The sequence below is a fragment of the Pelophylax lessonae genome (genome assembly GCF_965119305.1).
Source record: "Pelophylax lessonae genome assembly, chromosome: 3".
Lineage (NCBI taxonomy): Eukaryota > Metazoa > Chordata > Amphibia > Anura > Ranidae > Pelophylax > Pelophylax lessonae.
Window position 1 is genome coordinate 85,725,438 of NC_138770.1, and position 24,903 is coordinate 85,750,340.

General features: G+C 41.2%; 1 protein-coding gene across 1 annotated transcript in view; it reads right to left on the minus strand.

Moving 5' to 3' along the window:
* LOC309551301 (uromodulin-like) overlaps window positions 1–24,903 on the minus strand; it is a gene marked incomplete at its 3' end in the record, with an annotated part of 100,047 nt that overhangs the window by 6,816 nt on the left and 68,328 nt on the right. Inside the window, 6 exon segments of the mRNA XM_082251832.1 lie at window positions 1,664–1,684; window positions 6,947–7,040; window positions 10,137–10,299; window positions 12,652–12,897; window positions 16,535–16,692; window positions 22,781–22,989. Coding sequence (XP_082107958.1) covers window positions 1,664–1,684; window positions 6,947–7,040; window positions 10,137–10,299; window positions 12,652–12,897; window positions 16,535–16,692; window positions 22,781–22,989 — 891 coding nt within the window.

The following is a 24,903-nucleotide window of genomic DNA, read 5'->3' on the forward strand; positions in this document are numbered from 1 at the left end:
CACAGCCTAAACCACTGGCAACAAAAGTGAATACACCCCTGAGTAAAAAATGTCCAAATTGGGCCCACAGTGTCAATATTTAATTTGGCCACCATTATTTTCCAGCACTGCCTTAACCTTCTTGGGCATGGAGTTCACCAGAGCTTCACGGATTGCCTCTGAAGTCCTCTTCCACTCCTCCATGATGACATCACGGAGTTGGTGGATGTTAGAGACCTTGCGCTCCTCCACCTTCCATTTGAGGATGCCCCACAGATGCCTAACAGGGTTTAGGTCTGGAGACATGCTTGGCCAGTCCATCACCTTTACCTTCAGTTTCTTTAGCAAGGCAGTGGTTGTCTTGGAGGTGTGTTTGGGGTCGTATAATGTTGGAATACTGCCCTGCGGCCCAGTCTCTGAACGGAGGGGATCATGCTCTGCTTCAGTATGTCACACCACATGTTGGCATTCATTGTTCCCTCAATGAACTGTAGCTCCCCAGTGCCAGCTGCACTCATGCAGCTCCAGACCATGACACTCCCACCACCATGCTTGACTTTAGGCAAGACACACTTGTCTTTATACTCCTCACCTGGCTGCTGCCACACATGCTTAACACCATCTGAACCAAATAAGTTTATCTTGGTCTCATCAGACCACAGGACATGGTTCCAGTAATCCCATGCTTGTCTTCAGCAAACTGTTTGCAAGCTTTCTTTTACATCCTCTTTAGAAGATGCTTCCTTCTGGAACAACAGCCTTGCAGACCAATTTGATGCAGTGTGCAGCATATGGTCTGAACACTGACAGGCTGACCCCCCCCCCACCCCTTCAACCTCTGAAGCAATGCTGGCAGCACTCATATGTCTATTTCCCGAAGATAACCTCTGGATATGATGCTGAGCACGTGCACTCAACTTCTTTAGTCGACCATGGCGAGGCCTGTTCTGAGTAGAACATGTCCTGTTAAACCACTGTATGTTCTTGGCCACCATGCTGCAGCTCAGTCTTGGCAATCTTCTTAAAGCCTAGGCAATCTTTATGTAGAGCAACAATTCTATTTTTCAGATCCTCAGAGAGCTCTTTGCCATGAGGTGCCATGCTGAACTTCCAGTGACCAGTATGAGAGAGTGAGAGCGATAACACCAAATTGAACACACCTGCTCCCCATTCACACCTGAGACCTTGTAACACTAACAAGTCACATGACACCGGGTGGAAAAATGGCAAATTGGGCCCAATTTGGACATTTTCACTTAGGGGTGTACTCACTTTTGTTGCCAGATGTTTAGACATTAATGGCTGTGTGTTGAGTTATTTTGAGGGGACAGCAAATTTACATCCAATACACTCACTACTTTACATTGTAGCAAAGTGTAATTTCTTCAGTGTTGTCACATGAAAAGATTTATTAAAATATTTACAAAAATGTGAGGGGTGTACTCACTTTTGTGAGCTACTGTATATTATTGTACTAAAAGGGCTTTTTTTTATTATTTTATTTGGGTATTATTTGTTTGACAATGCACTATTTGGATTCAACATGTGTGTGCTTGTACATGTGTGTGTTTGTATATAAGATTCCAAGGCTAGAAACATAAGGTGAAAAGTATTTTTCTTTAAGCATTCTTATATGCTACAAATGACAACAAATTGCAGGAAAGTTTATAGTAAATTCTTTTACCGGCTACGCCAGAGGAGGAAGCTGTGAAGAAAAAAAAAAAAAATCAATTACAGTGATTACTTATAAGATATCATTACAAATAAAAATGTTAAAAAGTTCTAATTGGCTTACATATAGGCTAAAGCATTTACAATAGTTTTTGATGGCAATATCTAGTTTTTAAGAATTTCATCATTATTAATTATATGATAAATAAAATATTTGCACATTTACTGAAAAAAAAATCATAAAGTAGAGTATTAGGAAACCATGTACTCCTATCTGTTTTTTTTTGCCTTAAATAATACATTATACTATCTAGCAAGGTTTGCTTTTTTCACTTCCTCCATGCCAAAACATTTTAGTAAAATAGTAAAATAATAAAACATAGCCTGTGGGGAAAAAAAGTTAATAAATATACAGGTACATACCTAAGAACAAACACTACGCTACTTTTTAACAGAGGTTTTAGTTGCATAACATTTGCAAATCTATGTGGAATCTGCACCACCTTGTCAATGTTACGTTGAGTAAACCGATACCAAACATGTCACGCTTTAAAATTGCCTGTACACCTAGGGAACGGCAACAAACTACGGTACCTAAAACTCTCCATGGAGATATTTTAAAAGCCTTCACAAGTTAACGGTTTTCAGTTACACAAGACGTCCGAGGTTAGAATAATTGCTCTCACACTGGTATCCGTGTCAGTACCTCACATGTGTGGTGCGATCACAGTTTACCTATGCATGGGGGACTTATGTGTGAGTTTGCATTTGCGTGTGAGCATGGGGCACAATACATTTTATTAAATGATTTTATTATTTATTTTATTAAACTGAAATGAAACTTAATTGAAAAACATCCCATGTAATAGCATGGGCCAGGACATGTCCTCTTTATGGAGAGATCCTAGGTCTCCACTGTTCTCCAAAGCATCTGATCAAAAGCTAGTTACTTTTGAAAGAAAGTTTGAAATTTGAAAGTTTGAAAGCTACTTTTGGAAGAAATCCTCTCTGACGTGACTGGAAGCGGCGAGAAGCGTAACTAGAACCTTCAGGGCCCCGGTGCAAGAAACCATGAATTTTCCCCCGGACCCCTGGCTGGGGCCCTTCCATTCAAGCCTGGAGCTCTTCCCACTGATCCGGGGCCCTTTACTCTTGTTGCGGGGCCCTTTATTATGGTCCCACAGCGGGACCCTTTCACAAGTTCTGCAGTGGGCCCCCTTCCTGCCATCTTGGGGCCTCCCCACAGTGGTGGAAGTGTGACCTTTGCAATCCTGGAAGTTCAACCACTGGTGTCAGTAGTTTTTATTTTTTGGTATTTTAATTGTATTCAGCTGAACACAAGTGAACTGGATAGAAGGAGTGGCGGGGGTAGCATACAGAGGAACCAATCTCCTCAATTTTCCTCCTGCAGCTACAGGAGGAAAAAGGAGGACAGTGATTTCTCTACATGCTGCCCCAGCCGCCCCTCCTATCCAGGTGTACAGGGCAGCCGCACAGGCCCCCTGGAGCATGGGGCCCGGTTGCAATTGCAACCCCTGCAACCCCTGTAGTTACGCCCCTGGCGGGTATGAATGTACCTTCCTACCCTCCAAGTGCTTTACAGATCCCAGTGGCAGCAGTACCAGGCTACCGATCATTCAGGATAGTGCGGTAAAGGAAGCAGGCCGGGACGGCAGAGGGGGGGGGGCCCTTTCTGCTGCCTGAAAATTGTTTCAGTGGTTCTAAAGCTGCATGGATCACTTTCTTTTACCTTGTAGGAAATTGGTTTCTTTAACCACTTATGGACTGGAAGGACCAGGCCATTTTCTGCGATTTGGCACTGCGTTACTTTAACTGACAATTGCGCGGTTTTGGAATGCTGTACCTAAATAAAATTGATGTGCTTTTTTCCCCACAAATAGAGCTTTCTTCTGGTGGCATTTGTTCTGCATTTTTTATTTTTTGTGCTATAAACCAAAAAAAAAGCGACAATTTTGAAAAAAAAATATATATATATTTTTTACTTTCTGCTATAAAACATATCCCAAAAAAAATGTCTTCATTAATTTAGGCCACAGGTGTCGAACACAAGGCCTGCGGGCCGAATGTGGCCTCCCAGGCCATTTCATGTGGCCCCCACACCTCTCATGCAGCTGCGGCACCCCCCTTGTCTCAGTCGTCAGCAGCAGAGGACAGAACTCCTTTGTCATATCCTGTGCTTCTCTGTGCTGCTGCAGAAAGGCTTGTCTTTGCCCCCCCCCCTCCTTCTCAGCAGTCTGCAGCGGAGAGGAGGGCAGAACTCCTCCTACAGATCCTGCACCTCTCTGTGCAGCCACAACATCACCTTGTCTCTGCCTCCCCTGGTCTCAGCATTCAGCAGACTCTGTAATTGGACTCCAGCCCTTCTCTGGTCCTCCTCCAGACCTCGCACTTTCTTCTTCCCAGATGCACCCTCATCTTCTTCCTGGCAGTAGCACCAGGTAAGGGGCTGCATTGTGATGTAAGGAAGGGTGGGTAACTCTTGACTTATGATGGTGGGGGGATCTTGAAATCTCATGTAAGGGTATAAGGAAGCGCGGGGTGCTCTGGACATCTAACCTTACAGATATAACCGGCCCTTTGGGAGCAATCAAAATACTGATGCGGCCTGCGATGAAATAGAGTTTGACACCCCTGATTTAGGCCAATATGTATTCTGTTACATATTTTTGGTAAAAAAAATCCAAATAACTGTACATTGATTGGTTTGCGCAAAAGTTATTGCGTCTACAAACTAGGGGATAGATTTATGGAATTTTTATTTATTTGATTTTTTACTAGTAATGGCGGCGATCTGTGACTTATAGAAGAACTGTGAACAGCACTGTGACGGACAAATTGGAAACCTAACTGACATTTTCACGCTAGAAATATGCACTGTAACTTACTGTACTAATGACACTGGCAGAGAAGGGGTTTAACATCAGGGGCGATCAAAGGGTTAAATGTGTCCCTAGGGGGTGCTTGCTAACTGTGACTGGGGGAAGACAGAGATTTGTGTTTCTGCTTAGCAGAAACACAAGATCTCTATCTTTTCCCCTGTCAAAACAGCAATCTGCCTTGTTCTGCCTCTCTTGGAAGCAATTGCAGGTGGGCGGCAGACATCAGGTCCAGCAGACCCGCTGATTGGCTCCCCCTCTGTCCAATCAGCGTGTGGTGGGGTCTCCGGCAGCGCGAGCGCCCTCTATAGGCTATTGCACAAATCTATGTACAGGTATACGATTTCACGCAATAAAGTCGACCTGCCACAGTATATGTACGTTATGCATTTGGCAAGTGGTTAAAAGGCTTATTCCATCTTTAAAGCTTCTTTTATATTGGTGGCAATGATTACCATCCTTTTAAAATCGATGTGAGGTGGATCACGCTTCAGATGACAGTATAGTGGTGGTTGGAAGGTGTTCAGGAAGCAATTCTGCTGCCTCCAGAACATTAGCTTTTTTTAACGGAGATTTTGGGCAGGTTCAACAGGCGGTGCTACCTGTCAGGCTATAATCCTAGCATTTAGGTGGGGAGCCCCCTCCCCTAGCCGCCCATGTGAAAGTGTCCTATGACCATGTTACATGTTACACCTATATATAAAGGATGAAACAGGTTGCCAAGGGAACCCCCCCCCCCCCGCACCCAAAATGCCCTTATAGGATTCTTATCCCATGCAGCAGCTGTCAGAAACTGGTGTGGCTGTGTAGTCTCATTCATTCACAGAGATCTGAGACCTCTAAAAGCCCATACCACTAGGTGCATTGCATTCACATGGTGAATCCCATTCAGAAATCAGTACTGTGTGGGATGGTGGAGACAGCATTGTGGCTGTGGTATGTGTATACCCCCATATGGCTACCCTTCTAGCTTAGAGGGGCAGAAAAATGTGGCCCATCTGCATGTTTCTACACAAAGTATCGCTGCTTCCAGAGGTGGCATTTAGATAAACATACCTGGGTTTGGTTCAGGGAGGGTTCACTAAATATTACTAAAGTTCTGGTGCAGAATCCTATTGAATTCAATAGAACCCAAATGTTAAAAACAGGGTTGGCCATTTTCTAGGCTAATATGTAATGGATTGTCAAACAAATGGCATGATTATTGGGCACTGACCTGGGGAATATGTACTAACACAAAAATCTGTGATTTTAATGTTTTCATAATGTTTACCAGCCAACAATAAAAATACACAATTCCTTTAATTCTAGCATGAATGTGAGGTCCCCTTCAAAATCCAAACCGGACCCTTATCCAAGCATGCAGCCTGGCAGGCCAGGATAGGGAAGGATAAGTTTGCGCCCCAAGAACCATACCAAGGCAGCTACCCTCAACACAGGAGGGGGGTACTTTGCCACCAAAATGCCCTTATAGGGTTCTTATCCCATTCAGCAGCTGTCAGAAACTGGTTTGGCTGTGCAGTCTTATTCATTCACAGAGATCTGAGACCTCTAAAAGCCCATACCACTAGGTGCATTGCATTCACATGGTGAATCCCATTCAGAAATCAGTACTGTGGGGGACGGTGGGGACAGCATTGTGGCTGTGTTATGTGTATACCCCCATATGGCTACCCTTCTAGCTTAGAGGGAGTGGTTGAAGGGCAGAAAAATGTGGCCCATCTGCATGTTTCTACAACCCTCCCTCACCCAACTGCAAGTGTAAACTAAGAATTAAACAGGTGTCACCATTTAATGGTCTTTCCTCACACCTTGCTCAGGTAATGACTCAAAAAAATGTTTGGGATTTTCCAATACTTACTGCATTGGTGACATGGGTCAGAAGGACAGCATTAAAAACGTAAGCTTAGGGAATGTGGTTAGTTCCATCATCCGAGCTAAGCTCTGGGGAGAATTCCCTTGCAAATTGAACAGCCTCTTTGACTTTAGTAAATCAACCCCAAAAGGCTCTTACCCTTCCCTACACTTTTCAAAGCCTAACCCCTTGGAGCCGGCCACACGCAAACATGCGCCTGGGCCTTGGGGCCAACATGCCGCATATTTATGGGAATTGCGATCAGTAGCGCTGTGCCGAGAGCAGGCACCCTGCGCACTCCCAGTTACTGGAGTTTAACTGTTTTCTGATCACATGACTGCCGTGACATCCAATCACAGCGTTTACATGATCTTAAGCCATGCCCCACCTCCCAGCATCTTAAACCTCCTAAAGTGCCAGGAGATGTGACATGAAAAGGTTAAAACAATTGCCTCTACATACGTTTAATATATAAATATGTAAATTAAAGATAAATACATTGATTTTGAAGGTTTACACACACTTTATCTTTAACGTACATTACCTGATATCCCTGGCAGAAGTGTAACTGGTCCCACACTGATGTTGTAGATCTGATCAGCAGATTTTACAGCTTTGCTTTTAGCACCAGAGCATGACTGTAACACATAAAATATTTAGATCAGTAGTGTAAAGCAAAGGAGAATTACCATCCATCCAAAATATACTAGTTGCATAATTAACAAATAATTGCATGTTTCAATATGTCAACGACATTGTCTTCATCTTTGCAAATTATTCTTACGGGATATTATTAGGACGTAAAAACACAATTCAAATCCTGCTGAATCGGCCTAGATTCAAAATGTTAATGGGCAGGCTAAATGTACCGATTGATCGATCAACTTGGATACAACCAGCTTGCTGGATTGTCTTGCGATTATCGTGAGCAGCTGCTATAGCTGCTACCTGCCTGCCCCCCCACCAAGAGAAGACAACTGCTGATTTGTGTGGTGTGATGTGATGTTGCTATAAGGCCCAATTTGGACATTTTCACTTAGGGGTGTACTCACTTTTGTTGCCAGCAGTTTAGACATTAATGGCTGTGTGTTGAGTTATTTTGAGGGGACAGCAAATTTACACTGTTATACAAGCTGTACACTCACTACTTTACATTGTAGCAAAGCGTCATTTCTTCAGTGTTGTCACATGAAAAGAAATTATAAAATATTTACAAAAATGTGAGGGGTGTACTCACTTTTGTGAGATACTGTATATATATATATATATATATATATATATATATATACATAGTATATATACACTGAACAAAATTATAAAAGCAACACTTTTGTTTTTGCCCCTATTTTTCATGAGCTGAACTCAAAGATCTAAGACCTTTTTTATGTACACAAAAGGCCTATTTCTCTCAAATGTTCACAAATCTGTCTAAAGCGGTGTTAGGGAGCACTTCTCCTTTGCCGAGATAATCCATCCACCTCACAGGTGTGGCATATCAAGATGCTGATTAGACAGCATGATTATTGCACAGGTGTGCCTTAGGCTGGCCACAATAAAAAGCCACTCTAAAATGTGCAGTTTTATCACACAGCACAATGCCACAGATGTTGCAAGTTTTGAGGGAACGTGCAATTGGCATGCTGACTGCAGGAATGTCCACCAGAGCTGTTGCCCGTGATTGAATGTTCATTTCTCTACCATAAGCCGTCTCAAAAGCCGTTTCAGAGAATTTGGCAGTACATCCAACTGGCCTCACAATCGCAGACCATCTGTAACCACACCAGCCCAGGACCTCCACATCCAGCATCTTCACCTCGAAGATCGTCTGAGACCAGCCACCCGGACAGCTGCTGCAACAATCGGTTTGTATAACCAAAACATTTCTGCACAAATTGTTAGAAACCGTCTCAGGGAAGATCATCTGCATGCTCTTCATCCTCATTGGGGTCTCGACCTGACTGCAGTTCGTCATCGTAACCGACTTGAGTGGGCAAATGCTCACATTCGATGGCGTCTGGCACTTTGGAGATGTTCTCTTCACGAATGAATCCCAGTTTTCTTAGATCTTTGAGTTCAGTTCATGAAAAATGGGGGCAAATACAAGTGTTGCGTTTATAATTTTGTTCAGTATATATCAAATATACAAGGTGTATCTTAAAGGTTCAGTGAATGATACCAGAAAACAAACAAAACAGAAGATACAAGCAAATTACCTATTGGTCTTCAAAATAAAAATAATCACCATTCTTCGCAATAAAGCTTCTGGAAACTGTCAGCAAAAGCCTCCTTAGGAATCAATCCCAGAACCCCTTTCATAGCACTCTTCAGACGAGGAAACAGAAAGAAGTCTGCAGGCCCTGGATCAGGGGAGTATGATGGATGATCGAGAACAGGTACACCGCGCAGATCGCACAGTGTGCAGGCGTGTTATGCAGCAACATCCTGGTGATACATGATAATGAAATCTCCAGAGGCTTCCATCCATTTTTACGGGAACAGATTTTCCGCTTACCAAAATCTCCGTGGAGGATGGTGCGCACCGTGTCCTTGCTGATGCCCAATTCCTCCGCCATCAATCGTAGAGTCAGTTGCCGATCTCATGCCAGCATTTGTCGCACTCACCCGATCATGTCTGGGGTTCTGCTTGTTGACGGCCGACCTGAACGTGGCTCATTCCCAGTTCTTTCCTTCCCGTTGCAAAAGCGTTTTTTGAACCAGTCGTAAACACATTTTCTGCTCACGGCTTCCATCCTGTATGCTTGCACCAACATTGCATGCATCTCCATTGCCGTTTTCCCCAATTTGTAGCAGAACTTGATGTTCACTCATTGCTGCATTGCCTACCTCTCACACTGACTAGGTTTGACTGCCCACAGTGAGTTTTCCCTGACGGTCATGTGTACTCCACTCTAGGTGATGCTTCTTGATGTTTCTCTGGATAGACATATGCATGCACACGCACCTGGCCCATGTTCCTGTTCAGATATCAGAGCATTCACTGAATCTTTTAGACTCACCTCGTAGCTCTAGCTCACAGGGGTCGTGTTGGGCAGCTGCAGAGATGGACACTCATTTTTATACAGTACATAAAGTAGAACCACTCCACTGCCACATCTGTTTATTAACATGTTTTTAAATAAGCATGTGTTATACGTGCCTTTGTTTTAGTATTTGATTATGTATTAATAAAGATACTTAGTCCTTATGCGCACTGGGGCTTTTGTAAAAGATTTTCTCCTGGAGAAAAGCAGCTCCAAAAATATGCATATTCAACATTTTTGCGCGCGTCAAGCACTTGGGCATTTATTGCTTTCATTGGTCAGAATATTAATTTAGCGCTTAGGTGTATTTAGATGAATTTGGCTAATTTTGGCAATTTTTAAGCCAAAACACTCCTCTCTTGAATACGCAAGTGATGTTTTTTTTCTGCCTTTAAATGCCTCTGCCTCTAAAACTCCTGTAAAGGCCTATGTGTGCATGGATGCATAGGCCAACATGGAGGGACGTTTAGAGGGAGAAAAAAATCATCAAACTCCTGCAAAACCAAAATTTTTTAACTCAAGAGTGCATGAGGCCTTACTGTTATACTGTATGAAGAATCTTTTTTAGAAGTTGCATGCAAGAGTTTTTTCCGGCTTTACTAACTAAAATAAAAAATGGTGCATGCAATTTTTTAGGATTCCTGAAATTATTTGTACCCATTTTAAAATGATAACTCTATTTGTTGTACTCACAGGAGTGCAATCGCCAGTCGTGAGATCACAGAGATTTATCTGGCAGTGAAGGTAGATTTTGCTGTAACCGGCAAAATACTTAAAAAACTGCAAGGAAAAGCGACCTTCTTTTGAAATACCGTTCATGGGAACACTGATGGTGGAGTCCTGCTTGCTAGAACAGCTGTTAAACAAAAGGAAGAAAATCCATTAGGCCGCTATGGTTCTGCTATAATACACCATTTGTGTTTTTTTTTTTGATACCTTGAAAGAGACCTGGTCATGTGGTAAAACATTTTTAAGAGAGCATATTACTGTAAGAAAAGGCTGAATACTTATTTTCCTTCTGCTCAACTTGTTCCATTGTAAAGAAGGGTCCCTCAAAATCACTACTGTATCTTACATTGACATGCATTTGGAACTAGTGAAAAAGACAGGAAACACGGAGATCCATACTCCCGGAAGTGTAAATTTCCCAACAAACTTCAAAGTAGAAGTTCTCAGAAAAGGAGCAGCATTAAGTGGTGGGACAGTATTCATCAAATACAGATATCAAAGTAGGCCAAATACCCAGAATATATTGTACCTGATCAGTTCAGAATTACTTGATACTACTTGATACTGATTGATCTATAAGCATACACTAGACACCAGGCGATTCTGACTAATTAAGGCAGGTCATAGATGAGTAGTAAAATAAATGATCGCCTGAATGAAAATAGAAATGTATGTTCAATATAACGTGATAGTTCCATTGGCTAGGAATTTGCGCAGCAAAATTGCCACATTATAAAACTCTGGTAAGGCCACATCTGGAGTATTTGGTCCAGTTATGGTCACTGGTCCTCAGAAGGAATGTGCTGGAGCTAAAAAGAAAGTCTAAAGAAGGGCAATGAAATTAATACGGGGATTGGAGGACCTCAATTACGAGGAACAACTACAAGTACTAAATTTATTCTCGCTGGAGAAGAAATGCTTGTGAGTATATATGATATTGATTTACAAATACCTCAATCGTGATCCAAGCATAGGAAAATATCTATTCAGTCTCAGGGAGTGTAAGAGGACACAGGGCCACATAATGAGGAGAAGCAGTTTAACCTTAAGCTGCGCGGGGATTTTTTCACTGTCAGGGCAATAAAGAGGTGGAACTCTCTTCCACAATTGGTGGTGTCAGCAGGGAGTATTGATATTTTTAAGAGACTCTTGGACGTGCATCTTAGTGAACACAATATACAGGGATATGGGAAATGATTATCAACACTGACACACATACATCTACACAGGTTGAACTGGATGTACTATTGTCTTTTTTGAACTTTACCTACTATTTAACTTTGTACAACATTTTTTTTTGATCATTTTCAACTTAGACACATTTTGTTTTATTTATTTCAATCAATTTCTTCTGCTCATGCACATTTTATTCTTTTCTTAAACATGTCCCCTCTTAATGATAAAAAAATTGTTTCTTCTGAAAAAAATTTCCAACATGCTCAATTGTTCAGTTTTGATGGTGGCACAAAAATAGCCTGATACAACAGGCACGCTAATTATGTAACAATCGAACTATCGGTCCAGCTACCTGAATTTTTGTTTGTGTTTCTACTTATCTATGACCTGCTTAAGGACACTGGTGTATCAATTAGCTAATGGTAATTAGTCCCATTCAATATTGTTTTTTTAGGTTGAAGATGTTTTGCAACTTATCCAAGCCACATCTTCAGTTCCAGTGAGTGTTAGTATTTATATCAACAGAGGTACCATCAACAATTAAGTCACCATAGGTCAGTTCTTTTAGTTAAATTAGCATTCCCCCATCCACAAAGGAGGTTTCAGTCTGGGTGGGTGGTTTATTCCCAAGTGTGGAGGGGAGGACGTTAGTGGGAGGAAAGGCCGTTTCCATCCAGGGGTTGAGCAGGGTGGTTTAGGGAGGGATGGGGAAAGAAATTGGATTTACAATGTGTTTTTTGATACAATTTATGAATAAACTTTTTAGTTTAGGTTAGTATCAGTACCAATTCCATTTCTAGTTTTGTTCAGAGTATGCTTTGTGAGAACCCACCATTATTTTAATAATTTCTGCTGGTCAAGGCACAATTACAATTTTTGGAGACTCCCAAGACCATATCTTGTTTAGTCCAATTCACTACTGATCCATTCAATCTCAAATTCTGATAAAGGGACTTTTAGACCTCCAAAATATGTTGGCTACTCTTTCAATTGTCCTCATGATGTTTATTGGAATAATGTCATATCTGGACCTTTTAGCAGTGGGGTGGCACTTCAAATTTCATTTTTGTAACGACACAAACTTGACAAAGATTCAAATCCTTCCCAACACATCTCATCTAAATCTTAAAAAGAATGGGTTTGGCTATACATACTGAACACTATAATGGTACTCTGTCTGTTTCCTGTTTTTCTCCTTTCAAAATTGTCACAAATTGTATACTGTCATACATAAACCTTCTAACGAGCCCTCATCATCATTAACATTTATTAACAGTGCAATCAGTTTTAAACTGTTACAAACCTGTCTCTGATGATATAGTATCTTACAGTATCATTTATGTTATTTGTTGGGGTGCCAAAACAGTTTTTCATCAACACAACATACGGGGAACTATCAGGCCCATCGAGATTGACACCAATATACAGATAAGATTTAGTTGACAACTGAACTTCGGGTGCTTGATAGGGAAGAGTGTAGCTGGCATCTTGGAAAAGTGCCATGGAGATCTTAAATTGACCAGTGCCCTCTGTGACAATGTTTATTATACTGCAAAGAGAAAAAAATGTTTTATACTAAATTATTACATACAATTGTCAATGTGTCCCATTGCAATATAAACAAACTCTGGGCAAAATAAAAAAATTGACATCTATGGATATACATACAACATTCTTCTCTCACTAATTGCAATATGGTGAAAACGCTGTTTGTTCTGCTCCTCACCTCAGAATTGTCACTTTCTGGACAGGGTAGTCCTAGATGGACATAAATGGAGTTTAAAGTCATTCTAAACTTTTTAAAATAGCAAACATGTAATACTTACCTGTTTTATGTAATCGCTTTGCATAGAGCAGCGCTGATCCTCCTCTTCTGGGGTGGCACACCTGGCCCCTCCCCGCTGATCCCGAGTTCCGCTCCCTGCATCCATAGACACAGACAGTAGACATTTGCCCTACCCCCCAACCCCTCATCATAGGATTTGATCGACAGCAGCATGAGCCAATGTCCTATACCCTGTGAGGATGGAGAGAGTGGAGAGAGCCACTGCATCTCAAGATCAGGCTCAGGTAAATATAGGGGGGGGGGGGGTTGCTGGGGGGGGGGAGACCTGAATGTTTTTAACATTATTACAGAAAATGCATTAAGGCAAAAACCCTAAGGCTTTAGAACCACTGTAGGTAAAAGATCGACAGTAGAAAGTCAAACTTCAGATAATAGTGTTTAAGATGGTGGTGGTGGGGTTATCCTTTTTCCTGCCAGAGCTGTTTTTTACATTTTTTGCATATACAGTTAACGTTTATTTTAGGCACAAAGGTTACTTAAAATATAACTAAAGGCAAAACATTTTTTTATTATTGAAGGTGAAAGAAAAGGAAAATGCTACATTTTGGGTTGACACCAGAACAGGAACATAGGGGAAAATCCTCCAATGGGGACACTAGTTCTGGTGACCTTGGTGACAAGGTCAATAGGTGAAAAGAACAAAAAGAGGGCGCATCAACCTTGTGCATTACCCAAGTGGAGTTTTATTAAAATAAAATGGAAAGAAATATACTTACAAACACAAAAATCTTAAAAGCAAATCAGTCTTCAATGGACACATAGCAACCAGGTCACTGGGACAGTGTCCAGCACGCTGGAGGACCTTCCAAATGGCTGACGTGTTTCAAGGGGTGATGCCCTCTTCCTCAGAGCCAGTCTATAATGATGCATTGACACATTTGATATGGAGGAAGGGGCTTGTCACATGGTCTCGAAGCCTCTCCCAAAAGTGGGTGGACATAGGAGTGGTGTAAAGGCAAACCATACTTTAATGCATCAAAATGATACAGACAATGATCACACCAGCAAAGGCAAAGTCTAACAATTTCCCAAATAAAGTAATCAACAAGTATTCAAATAACAGCACCTCTAAAATCAGAAATAAATGAACAGTGGGGGGGGGGGGGGGCTGGAATTGCAACAAAAGGAAAAGTATGGCATGACATAGGGGGAGAGGAGATGTACAACCTGTTTCCTGCTGTGTCATGTGTGTCGATCGATCGCAGGGTCTGGAATGCACGCCGTGCATTCCACCCGCCACTTCCTGTATCCAAAACATGACAGCCAAAGTATGCAGAGAGCCAGAGCCTGGGGATCACGTGGAAACATCAGGAGGGGGTGAGTCGGCTGTGTAAATGCCCACCCTCTTGACAGGAAGAAACAGTCAACTCCAGTGTCCTCGGAAGGCCAGTACCACATTGATGAGACAAGAGACACAGGCTCCCAAGCTGCACAAGGGCAGACCATCCAGCCACCACCCTACTGTGGACCCCCAGCCATGGCCAAGCTACCCCCCAGGGTGCCCCAGGGGCAAAAAAAACCACAATGTGTATGGCAAACAAAAAAACACATGTACACCCAAACATACACACAAGCATGTGGGACTGGACCAATGGGCACACGCTTGTGCTAAAAAAAAAGGGGGGGGGGGAAGGAACCAATTTAAAGATTACATAAGGTCATTACATTAATAAAACATGATAATACAGAATCAAAAGCCAATGCAACACAACACTGAAAGGCAGACATTGATGATAAAAATAATACGTACATTATAGAAAAATGGAAATAAATAAATAAATGAACAGTGGTGGGGGGAGGAAGGAAAAGGGGGCCTGGAAGGGCATACCAATTGCAACAAAAGGAAAAGTATGGCATGACATAGGGGGAGAGGAGATGTACAACCTGTTTCCTGCTGTGTCATGTGTGGCGATTGATCGCAGGGTCTGGAATGCACGCCGGTGCAAGTATTGTCTACTTGCTAATTTTTATCAAAAAAATGTGTGCACTCTTTTGTTTTTAATACAGTATTATGGTATGAGATTTATGTTTCACACATGTCCATACTGGTAATGAGTTCTGATTTGGAGCACGCCAGGACTGTCAGTATCCATGCAGATGTGTTTGGTAAATTTTTCTCCAAAGCTTATTTGGTTTTTCCATTAGTTTGGAAGCCAACACGCTCTGGTAAGCTGCCATTTCTACCATTGTTGGTGCATTTACACAGGGGATTTGGGGAAAATGTCTCTCCTTATGCATGCACCTACCTCTTTCGTGGATTATGCTTTCTGGGACACTGAAATCTATCCTTAACTCAATCGCTTCTTTTTTTCACTTTGTTTTAAACTTTATGGACTTTCATTGGTGAATTATGCAATTTACGACGTTTATATACTTTTAGTTGAATGCATGTTTTTTTGGTATTCCCTTTTTATTTTATGCACAATTATTCATTCATTCATTTTTTACACATATATGTCATTTATATATTATTCATGCTGATAGGGCTGCACTTTGTATATATTTATATTGTTTTTGGCTTTTGTCTATTGGCTTGTGCTAGCAGCTGTTAAATTGTCATATATTTATTTTTTGTGTATCTAGTGTGGATATTTTTGCATTTTTTGCTAAAGGGAATCCCACAGCCTAGAGAAGTCCAGAAGAACCCTTAGTAAATATGTATGGTTCAAATATGCTCAATTAAACAGTGAACAAAGTAAATAATGATTTTATCTCAACAAAGTGTAGTGAAAATTTGTCAGGTGTCTTTTTTTAATATTTTAACATACTCCCTTAGCAAGGTGTGTAAAGGTTTTTTTTTTTTTTTTTTTTTTATCAGAATACATTGGGGCAGGGGGGTTGCACATAAAAACCTGCTCAATGTAGTCACCTATCTTAGGGTTAGTGGGCTAACAGCTGACAGGTACTGGTGCTTTTAAAGGGGCTTCCCTTTTGTATGGATATCCCTACTAAAGTATCGACTATGTAAACGGGTATACAGATTGATGTAACCATGGTGAGGAGGGCTCAGTGACCCTCCATTCATGTGAAGGCCAGCCTGTATGCCTAGTGAGCTGGAGTGGTATCTTTAAGGAAGGAGGGTAAACATTATTGGATTGGCATTACAAATGGGGTGCCAATATAGTATAAGAGACACAAAAAATAATATGAGCCTTTTTTAACCTTTTTAAAATAATGCACCTCAATGCCCTGTGTGGTGTGGTGCCCTGCAATGTACATGTATTGGCATCTACTGTACAATCTGTAGGGGTACATACCACAGAAAATGGCATGGATCTTTCAAAAGGCTTCTATGATTCTATAAAAAAAATAATAATAATAAATAAATAACATAACTTACCTAACCATGGGATTAATTGCAGTGTCAAGGCTAAGTTGTATGTCAAGTGGGTAAGAACATTTCATTTGAACAGCCAATTCGCTTGGTATGTATGAGCCATTACCGGATCCCAATGTGATATATAAAGTGTTAATAAAAGTAGCATAGGTTTTAGATTTCTGTGGGGACAAAAAAAATAATTTGAAAATATATCATAAAAGCTATAAGAGCTGCAAAACTGCTAAGGCTATGGAAATGATTCCGTTTTCAGAACACTTGCTAGATGGAAATATTCCATGGGTATGATTTCAGACAATGAAATAAAAACAATAAAAAAAAAATGCATATAATGCCCTTTGCATTGAGTCCTTTTGGGATCTGTTTACATTATCTTTATTAACCACTTGCCAACCACCCGCCGCAGATTTACTGTGGCAGGCTGGCTCAGCTGCGCCATTCGACGTCGGGGGATGTCGGTTCGTGGGAGTGGTGCTGACGGGCGATCGCTCCCCGCTGAGAGAGGACGGTCAGCTGTTGTAAACACAGCTGACCATTGTTCTTTATCACAGAGCGCCTGTGATCTTTCTATATAGGATCACAGGTCTCTATGATCATTTCACAAGTCCCTCCCCCCACAGTTAGAAAACACTCCCCTAGGCTCACAAATAACCCTTTGACCCCCCCTAGGTTAACCCCTTCCCTGCCAGTGTAATTATTACAGTAACAATGCATATTTTTAGCACTGATTACTGTAGTAATGTCACTGGTCCCCCCCCAAAAGTGTCAAAAATGTCAGTTAGGGGTTCGATCTGTACGACGCAATGTCGAAGTACCGCTAAAAATCACAGATGGCCACCATTACTAGAAAAATAAATAAATAAATAAATAAATAAAAATGACATAAATCTTTCTCCTAGTTTATAGACACGATAACTTTTGCGCAAACCAATCAAAATATACTTATTGCGATTTTTTTTTACCAAAAATATGTAGAAGAATACAAATTGGCCTAGAAGGATGAAAAGTTTTGATTTTTTTTTTTTTTTCTTGGGAATGTAATATAGCAGAGTAAAGTAAAAAAATATTGTTTTTTTTTTTTTTTTTTCAGAGTTCTCGTTTTTCTTTGTTTATAGCGCAAAAAATAAAAGTTGCACAGGTGATCAAAAACCACCAAAAGAAAGCTCTATTTGTGAGGAAAAAAAGGACATAAAATGTATTTCGGTACAGTATCGCGCGGACACGCAATTTTCCGTTTAAGTAACATAGTGTTGAATCGCAAAAAATGGCCTGGTCATTAAGGGGGCAAACCCTTCCAGTCCAGAACTGGTTAAAGGAGATAAATGAGGTTGATAAAAAAGACCATACATACCTGCCTCCATGCTGCAGCCTTTTTCACAAAGCAAAAGAAAACTGCTGCTGTAACTGCCTAAACTAGGTAGGCTTTAATGTGTTTGCCTGTTATAAAGTTAATTTATACCTCTATGTCCATCTAAAGTTAGTTCTACCATACATGCATAGATTTGTCTGTGAGCTGAACTAGGGAAATCTAACAATTACTCCAACCATGTTAAATAGTGTGGATGGGCAAATCTATTGTGTCAGCTATTGTATTTTGACAACTCTGGGTGCACGCTATGCCTGACTTGTAATAAAACAATCTTACCTGCCTGTTCGCAATCTTCTTTAGTGCTTTTTCACATTGATAGTGGTTCTGATGGAGCCCGGAACACCCCTAAAACTTTGGTCCTGTCACTAGAGTTTAGTTTGACTCCAATTTAGTCTGTGAAGTCAGTTCAATTGGGGTCAAGTGAAGCAGAATGTAGTTAAGTTTATCGGGCAGGTTCTGCAGGCTGAGCATCTAGTACCTCACCAACCTTCTCCTTCTAAAACTATTAACGTTTTATGATCATCCTACTTCTCACTGCATGAAGAATCTCTATAACTTCTTGATTCAACCATCCTCGGAGGTCATCCTCGATGCAATATTAGGAGCATGCCCTTTACCTCTCGATATTCCCTCAGCAACGGCATGTAGTGCTCAGACCACTTTAAAATTGGAAGACAGCCCAAAAGATATTCCATAAATGGTATTATACATTCTCTTGTCTATCTTTCCATCTTCTTCCCTCCTGTGCATGCAGGAACTGCAGTGACTAAAGAACTCTCTTTCACATTTGGTGGGACTGCCCACACTTTACCACTTTTTGGCTTGACATTGCACTATTTATCACCCACCCTGTCAACCACATAAAATATAAACTTTAGGGGGTCCTACTGGACATAGGGCTGGACATCTAGCCCAAAGATTGTCAGGCACTTGTTTTCCATATATCCATTGCAATTTGCTCTTCCATCATGAAATACTGGAAGTCTTCAATAATTCTAACTCAGAAATTGTTACATACCCTTAATAACCATTTCCTCCTTGAATACATACATACTAGATACCATCAAGTGGTATTTAGATACCACTTGATGGTATCTAAATTCCTAATGACATGGAACCCTTGGACCATTGATTATTGAAGTCAGAAATGACCTCAGGCACTCTAGAACCATTGATTTCCATCCCGACTTGCCCAGTACGATATCTAGTTGTCAGTTTTGGCTTCTTGTATTCGGCCTTGCTGATGTGACACTGTTAGTTATTTTTATTGATTTATACATTTGGTTTTCATGTACTTGGATGCCTTATTTTTATTCATCATGTTTTATTGTAAAATTATATTGTATTGTCTTGCAATCACAGAACAAAAAAAAAAAAATCGTAAGGTAAAAAAGCACAAAAGTTTGTAGAAATGGTACAGCATTGAATAGCTGTTTGGGTCAGTTACCATTAAGAAAGGGCAGATGTGATTGTCTATAACAGTTGTCTATTTGTACAGTTTTCCGTCCAAACTTTTTGTTTTTTTAATTAAAGAACCTCGAAACCCCAACTTCTGTGGCTGTGGCTGTGGCTCTGGATGATTATATAATATTAGTTACACAGTTACATAGAAACATAGAAACATAGAATGTGTCGGCAGATAAGAACCATTTGGCCCATCTAGTCTGCCCAATATATCTGAATCCTATGAATAGTCCCTGGCCCTATCTTATATGAAGGATAGCCTTATGCCTATCCCATGCATGCTTAAACTCCTTCACTGTATTTGCAGCTACCACTTCTGCAGGAAGGTTATTCCATGCATCCACTACTCTCTCAGTAAAGTAATACTTCCTCATATTACTTTTAAACCTTTGCCCCTCTAATTTAAAACAGTGTCCTCTTGTGGTAGTTTTTCTTCTTTTAAATATGCTCTCCTCCTTTACCGAGTTGATTACATAGTTACATAGTTAGTGAGGCTGAAAAAAGACATCAGTTCATCCAGTTCAACCTATGATGTGAGTGTGTGTTTGCTTTTAACCGTACATTGTATACCCCTATATGTTGTGGTCTCTAAGGTGCCCATCAAATAGTCTTTTGAAACTATCAATGCTTCCTGCTGATACGACTGCTTGTGGAAGAGAATTCCACATCCTTACCGCTCTTACAGTAAAGAACCCCTTACGCATTTTAAGGTTAAACCGCCTTTCCTCTAGTTTTAGTGAGTGGCCACGTGTCTTATTGTATTCCCTTACTCTGAATAGTTTGTTCCTTATGCTAGGGTCGCCAGTACAGTATTTGTACATTGATATCATATCCCCCCTCAATCGTCTCTTCTCCAGAGAGAATAGGTTCAGTGCTTGTAGTCTTTCCTCATAGCTGATGTCCTCCATTCCCCTAATTATTTTTGTTGCCCTTCTCTGGACTCTTTCCAATTCCAGCACATCCTTCCTGAGGACCGGTGCCCAGAACTGGACAGCATACTCCAGATGTGGCCGGACCAGAGTCTTATAGAGCGGGAGAAAAATCTCTTTATTTCTGGAGTGAATCCCCTTTTTTATACATCCCAGTATTCTGTTGGCTTTGCTTGCAGCGGCTTGGCATTGCATGCCACTGCCAAGCCTGTTGTCTACCAGTACCCCCAAGTCTTTTTCCATCCTAGACTCACCCAGAGGTCCCCCCCCCCCCCTAGTGAGTAGCTTGCTTTCTGGTTTCTGGCCCCCAAGTGCATTACTTTACATTTTTCAACATTAAACCTCATCTGCCATGTAGTTGCCCACCCCGTTATTTTGTTCAGGTCTGCTTGTAAGGTTTCCACATCCCGCATAGAAGATATTGGCAAGCTTAGTTTAGTATCATCCGCAAATACTGAGATTGTGCTAGATATCCCCTCCTCTAGATCATTTATGAATAAATTAAACAGGATTGGTCCCAGGACAGAACCCTGGGGGACCCCGCTTTCCACACCCGCCCAATCCGAGTACTCCCCATTAATCATCACCCTCTGGACTCTCCCCTGGAGAAAGTTCTCTATCCAGGTACTCACCTTATGGTCCATACCTACCTTCCTTAGTTTGTACAGTAAGCGTTTGTGGGGAACGGTGTCAAAGGCCTTTGCAAAGTCCAGATACACCACATCCACAGGCTTTCCTTTATCTAGGTGGCTGCTCACTTCATCGTAGAAGGTTAATAGATTGGTTTGGCAAGAACGATTTTTCATAAATCCATGCTGATTACTACTAATAATACAGTTTTCATTACTAAAGTCTTGTATGTAGTCCGTTAACAACCCCTCCAAAATCTTGCAGACTACAGATGTTAGGCTGACCAGCCAATAGTTACCCGGGATACACCACGGCCCCTTTTTAAATATTGGTACCACGTTGGCTATTTCTAATCGGCTGGCACCGATACCCGTCTGTAAACTATCCTTAAAGATCAAGAATAATGGTCTGGCAATCACCTGGCTGAGCTCTTTAAGAACCCTTGGGTGCAAGCCATCCGGTCCCAGTGATTTATTTATGTTAAGTTTCTCTAGTTTAGCTTTAAGTCTATCTTCTGTTTGCCATGGCGGCACTTCCTGAGGTGTGTTGTTTAGTTCGGCCTTACAAGCTAGGTTCGTGTAGCCCCCTGATTCTTTTGTGAAGACTGAAGAGAAGAAATTATTTAACACTTCCGCCTTTTCTCTGTCCTCAGTGGCCATATTTCCTTTGTCATCTTTTATGGGGCCAATGTGTTCTGGCCTCGCTTTCCTACTGTTTATATACTTAAAGAATTTCTTGGGGTTCTTTTTACTCTCCTCCGCTATATGTCTCTCGTGTTCTATTTTAGCCGCCCTGATTTCGTTTTTACATTTCTTATTACACTCTTTGTAATGCTTAAATGCTGCCAATGACCCCTCAGTCTTGTATTTTTTGAAGGCCTTTTCTTTAGCACTAATATGCATTTTTATGTTGGAGTTTAGCCACCCAGGGTTTAATTTTGCTCTTTTAAATTTATTTCCCTTTGGAATGCACTGGCCAATCCCCTTGTTAAGTATGCTCTTGAAGCACTCGCATTTTTCCTCCGTGTTCTTTTTTCCCAGGGTTCTATCCCAATTGATATTTTCTAGCAGCGAGCGCAGTTTTGGGAAATTGGCTCTTTTGAAATTCAGCGTCCTTATATTACCCTTGTGTTTCCTATTACTGTAATTAATACTGAAACTTATTGACCTATGGTCACTGTTTCCTAAGTTGCCCCGTATTTCTATATCCGTGAGCAGGTCTATATTGTTGGTAATCAGTAGGTCAAGTACCGCATTGTTTCTCGTCGGTGCATTCACCATCTGACCCATGAAATTATCCTGCAAAACATTTAGGAACTGCCTAGCCTTGGCTGAATGCGCGGTTCCTTCTGTCAGTCTATATCAGGATAATTAAAGTCCCCCATTATAATGACATTTCCCATCCTTGCTGCCAATCCTATCTGTAAAATGAGGTCCGCCTCCCCCTCCTCCTTCTGGTTGGGGGGCCTATAGCATACGCCCAATATTACCTTCCCCACCGTGCCTTCCCTTTGAAGCTCTACCCATAGGGATTCTGCCTCGTCCTTAGCTCCATTATTAATATCATCCCTCATATTTACCTGTACACTGTTCTTAATATACAGACATACCCCTCCCCCTTTTTTACCTTCTCTATCTCTGCGATAAAGGGAATACCCCTGAATGGTCGCCATCCAGTCATGGGAGCTGTCAAACCAAGTCTCAGTTATCCCCACAAAATCTAAGTCCTCCTCAAACATCAGCAGCTCCAGCTCTCCCATCTCCAGCTCCAGCTCTCCCATTTTAAAACACCTAAATTGAAATCCACGAAAGAAAGAAAGAAAGAAAGAAAGAAAGAAAGAAAGAAAGAAAGACTTACTATTAGCTGAACTCCACATTCCCCATCTTTAAGAGCGACTGTTACTGAGTAGGTTCCATTGACAATATCATCTTGAAGCTTATAGCAGTCGGTGTTTGCAATATTGAGTTTACTGACATCAATATTTTGACTTCTTAGCTGACATTTTCGGAATGAGACTTTCATTTCACGTGCTCCACAGGTAAGTATTGGGCGTATTTCTGAAATATCTTAAAATAGAAAAAAAAATTGTATTTTTGAATAAGTATAGGTTGAAAGAAATGATTCATATATCTAATAATATAATGGTGAGACAGTGCACATTTCATTTGAAGCATTTCATGACCTCTGCCTTTGCAGAATGTAATGAACAGTGAAGCCTATTACCTTACAGAAAGGGCAATAGGTTTGCAAAACATTTTTTGTAAGTTTCTTATTGTAATGTTCTGGTACCTCTGGTACCCTTATTTCCACATTTCTCTCTTAATATTGCGTCCCATCTTGCTATCCAAATATAACGCATACACCTTTAAGGGCAATGACGTCATCGCCGGGCGCCGCTATGAGCGGCTATTTCAATCGCCGGCTTTTTCTCACTCATTGCTCGTTCAAACCGCATGTTGCCTTGTCTTGTCCAATGCTGCTGGAGCTTCAAGCTATTCCCCTTGCCTGAACAAGACCGGAACCTCGCTACCGATCCAGTATCTCGCTACCGGATTACTCCATTACTCTTGGACCTTGCTACTACTAACCCATCTAGTGATAAGTACCCCGCAGGGGATTCCTTCCTCAACCTAACTTTCACTATCTACTACTGCATACTAAAGGGACTATTACTATCTAAGCTATTTCTATCATCTGCATAGATTGCTAGCTCTTGGGACTACCATCACCTATCATTGCACTAGGTTACTCTCTCTTGCATACTTCATCTGCTGTCCCCTACCACCTGTTACTATACATGATTGCTAAAACCTATCTGCATACTATCATCACCTACCACTCTCCTGAATACTACTACTAAGTGCTCACCATCCTATTGCCTGTCTCTCACCTCTATTCTATCATATACATTCTATCACTCCAGGAACATCATATTGAGTGTATGTATATTTGCATAACAGGCTGTACACAGTAAAGAAGTCCTGAGAGTTGGATATGTTGTTCAACACATTCTCTACATGACTACTGAGTGTAATAATTCTGCAGCTGCAAATCCATTCACTAACAAAAAACGCATGAGCGTTACACTTATTGGGTAGGTGAACATGTATGTATGGCTGTGCTCAGTGCTCCCAAACAGTAGCTGTTGACTTAGATATTCTAGCCACAATGTACAGAAGAAGAGAAGATCAACAAAGGAATGCTGGCTTTTAATTTTTGTAACATCTCAGTTACTGTTAGAATTGTTTCTTTCACTGCAATTTGCTAAAACAGACCCACCTCCCGATTTGTCATTTATTTTCTGTATTATTAAAGGGTCTTTTGCCATTATACAGTAACAACATGTTCTACATATCTTGCGATATACAGCTTTGTCCCTTCGTCAATAAAGAAGACTGTGCCACCATTTTGTTTTTCAAGCCATTGGTGACTGGTGCCAGAGGTCTAGAGGACTTGGACCTCTACACATAGGCTGTGTAACTGTAGGCTGTAAGACTAGAGAAGCAATCTATGTGCTTGGAGGCTTTTGTGACTAAAAAAGCTGGCTGTGTACCTGGAAATATCCTGATGTTACAGTCAAGCAGCTGGAATAGAGCAACACAAGAACCTCTTGTTTTCTAGAGAATTACGCTATTGGTAGCTGTGTGCTCCTGGAGTTGAACCACAACCTGCAGCTGACAGTCCTGAGAATGAGAAACCTTAAGAGCCTAGAGAAGGATTTTGGGTATTTCACCTTCTCCTGCCCATCTGCAATTAATTTGCTGAAAAGGACACTTAAGAATGTGTATCTGTTGACACAAAGTGTTCTTGCAAGGGGGTCTTACTTTGAAGTTCAAGGCAATTCTAAGTGGTAGTAATGTAAAGTCATTTAACAAAAATCTCATAGCTCACCTATAGGCAGAGGCTCAGGTCTCCTGGTTTACTTAAGTTCTGTAAGACAAAGTGGGTGTAAACTGCTGGGAGATGGTCATCTCCCATTG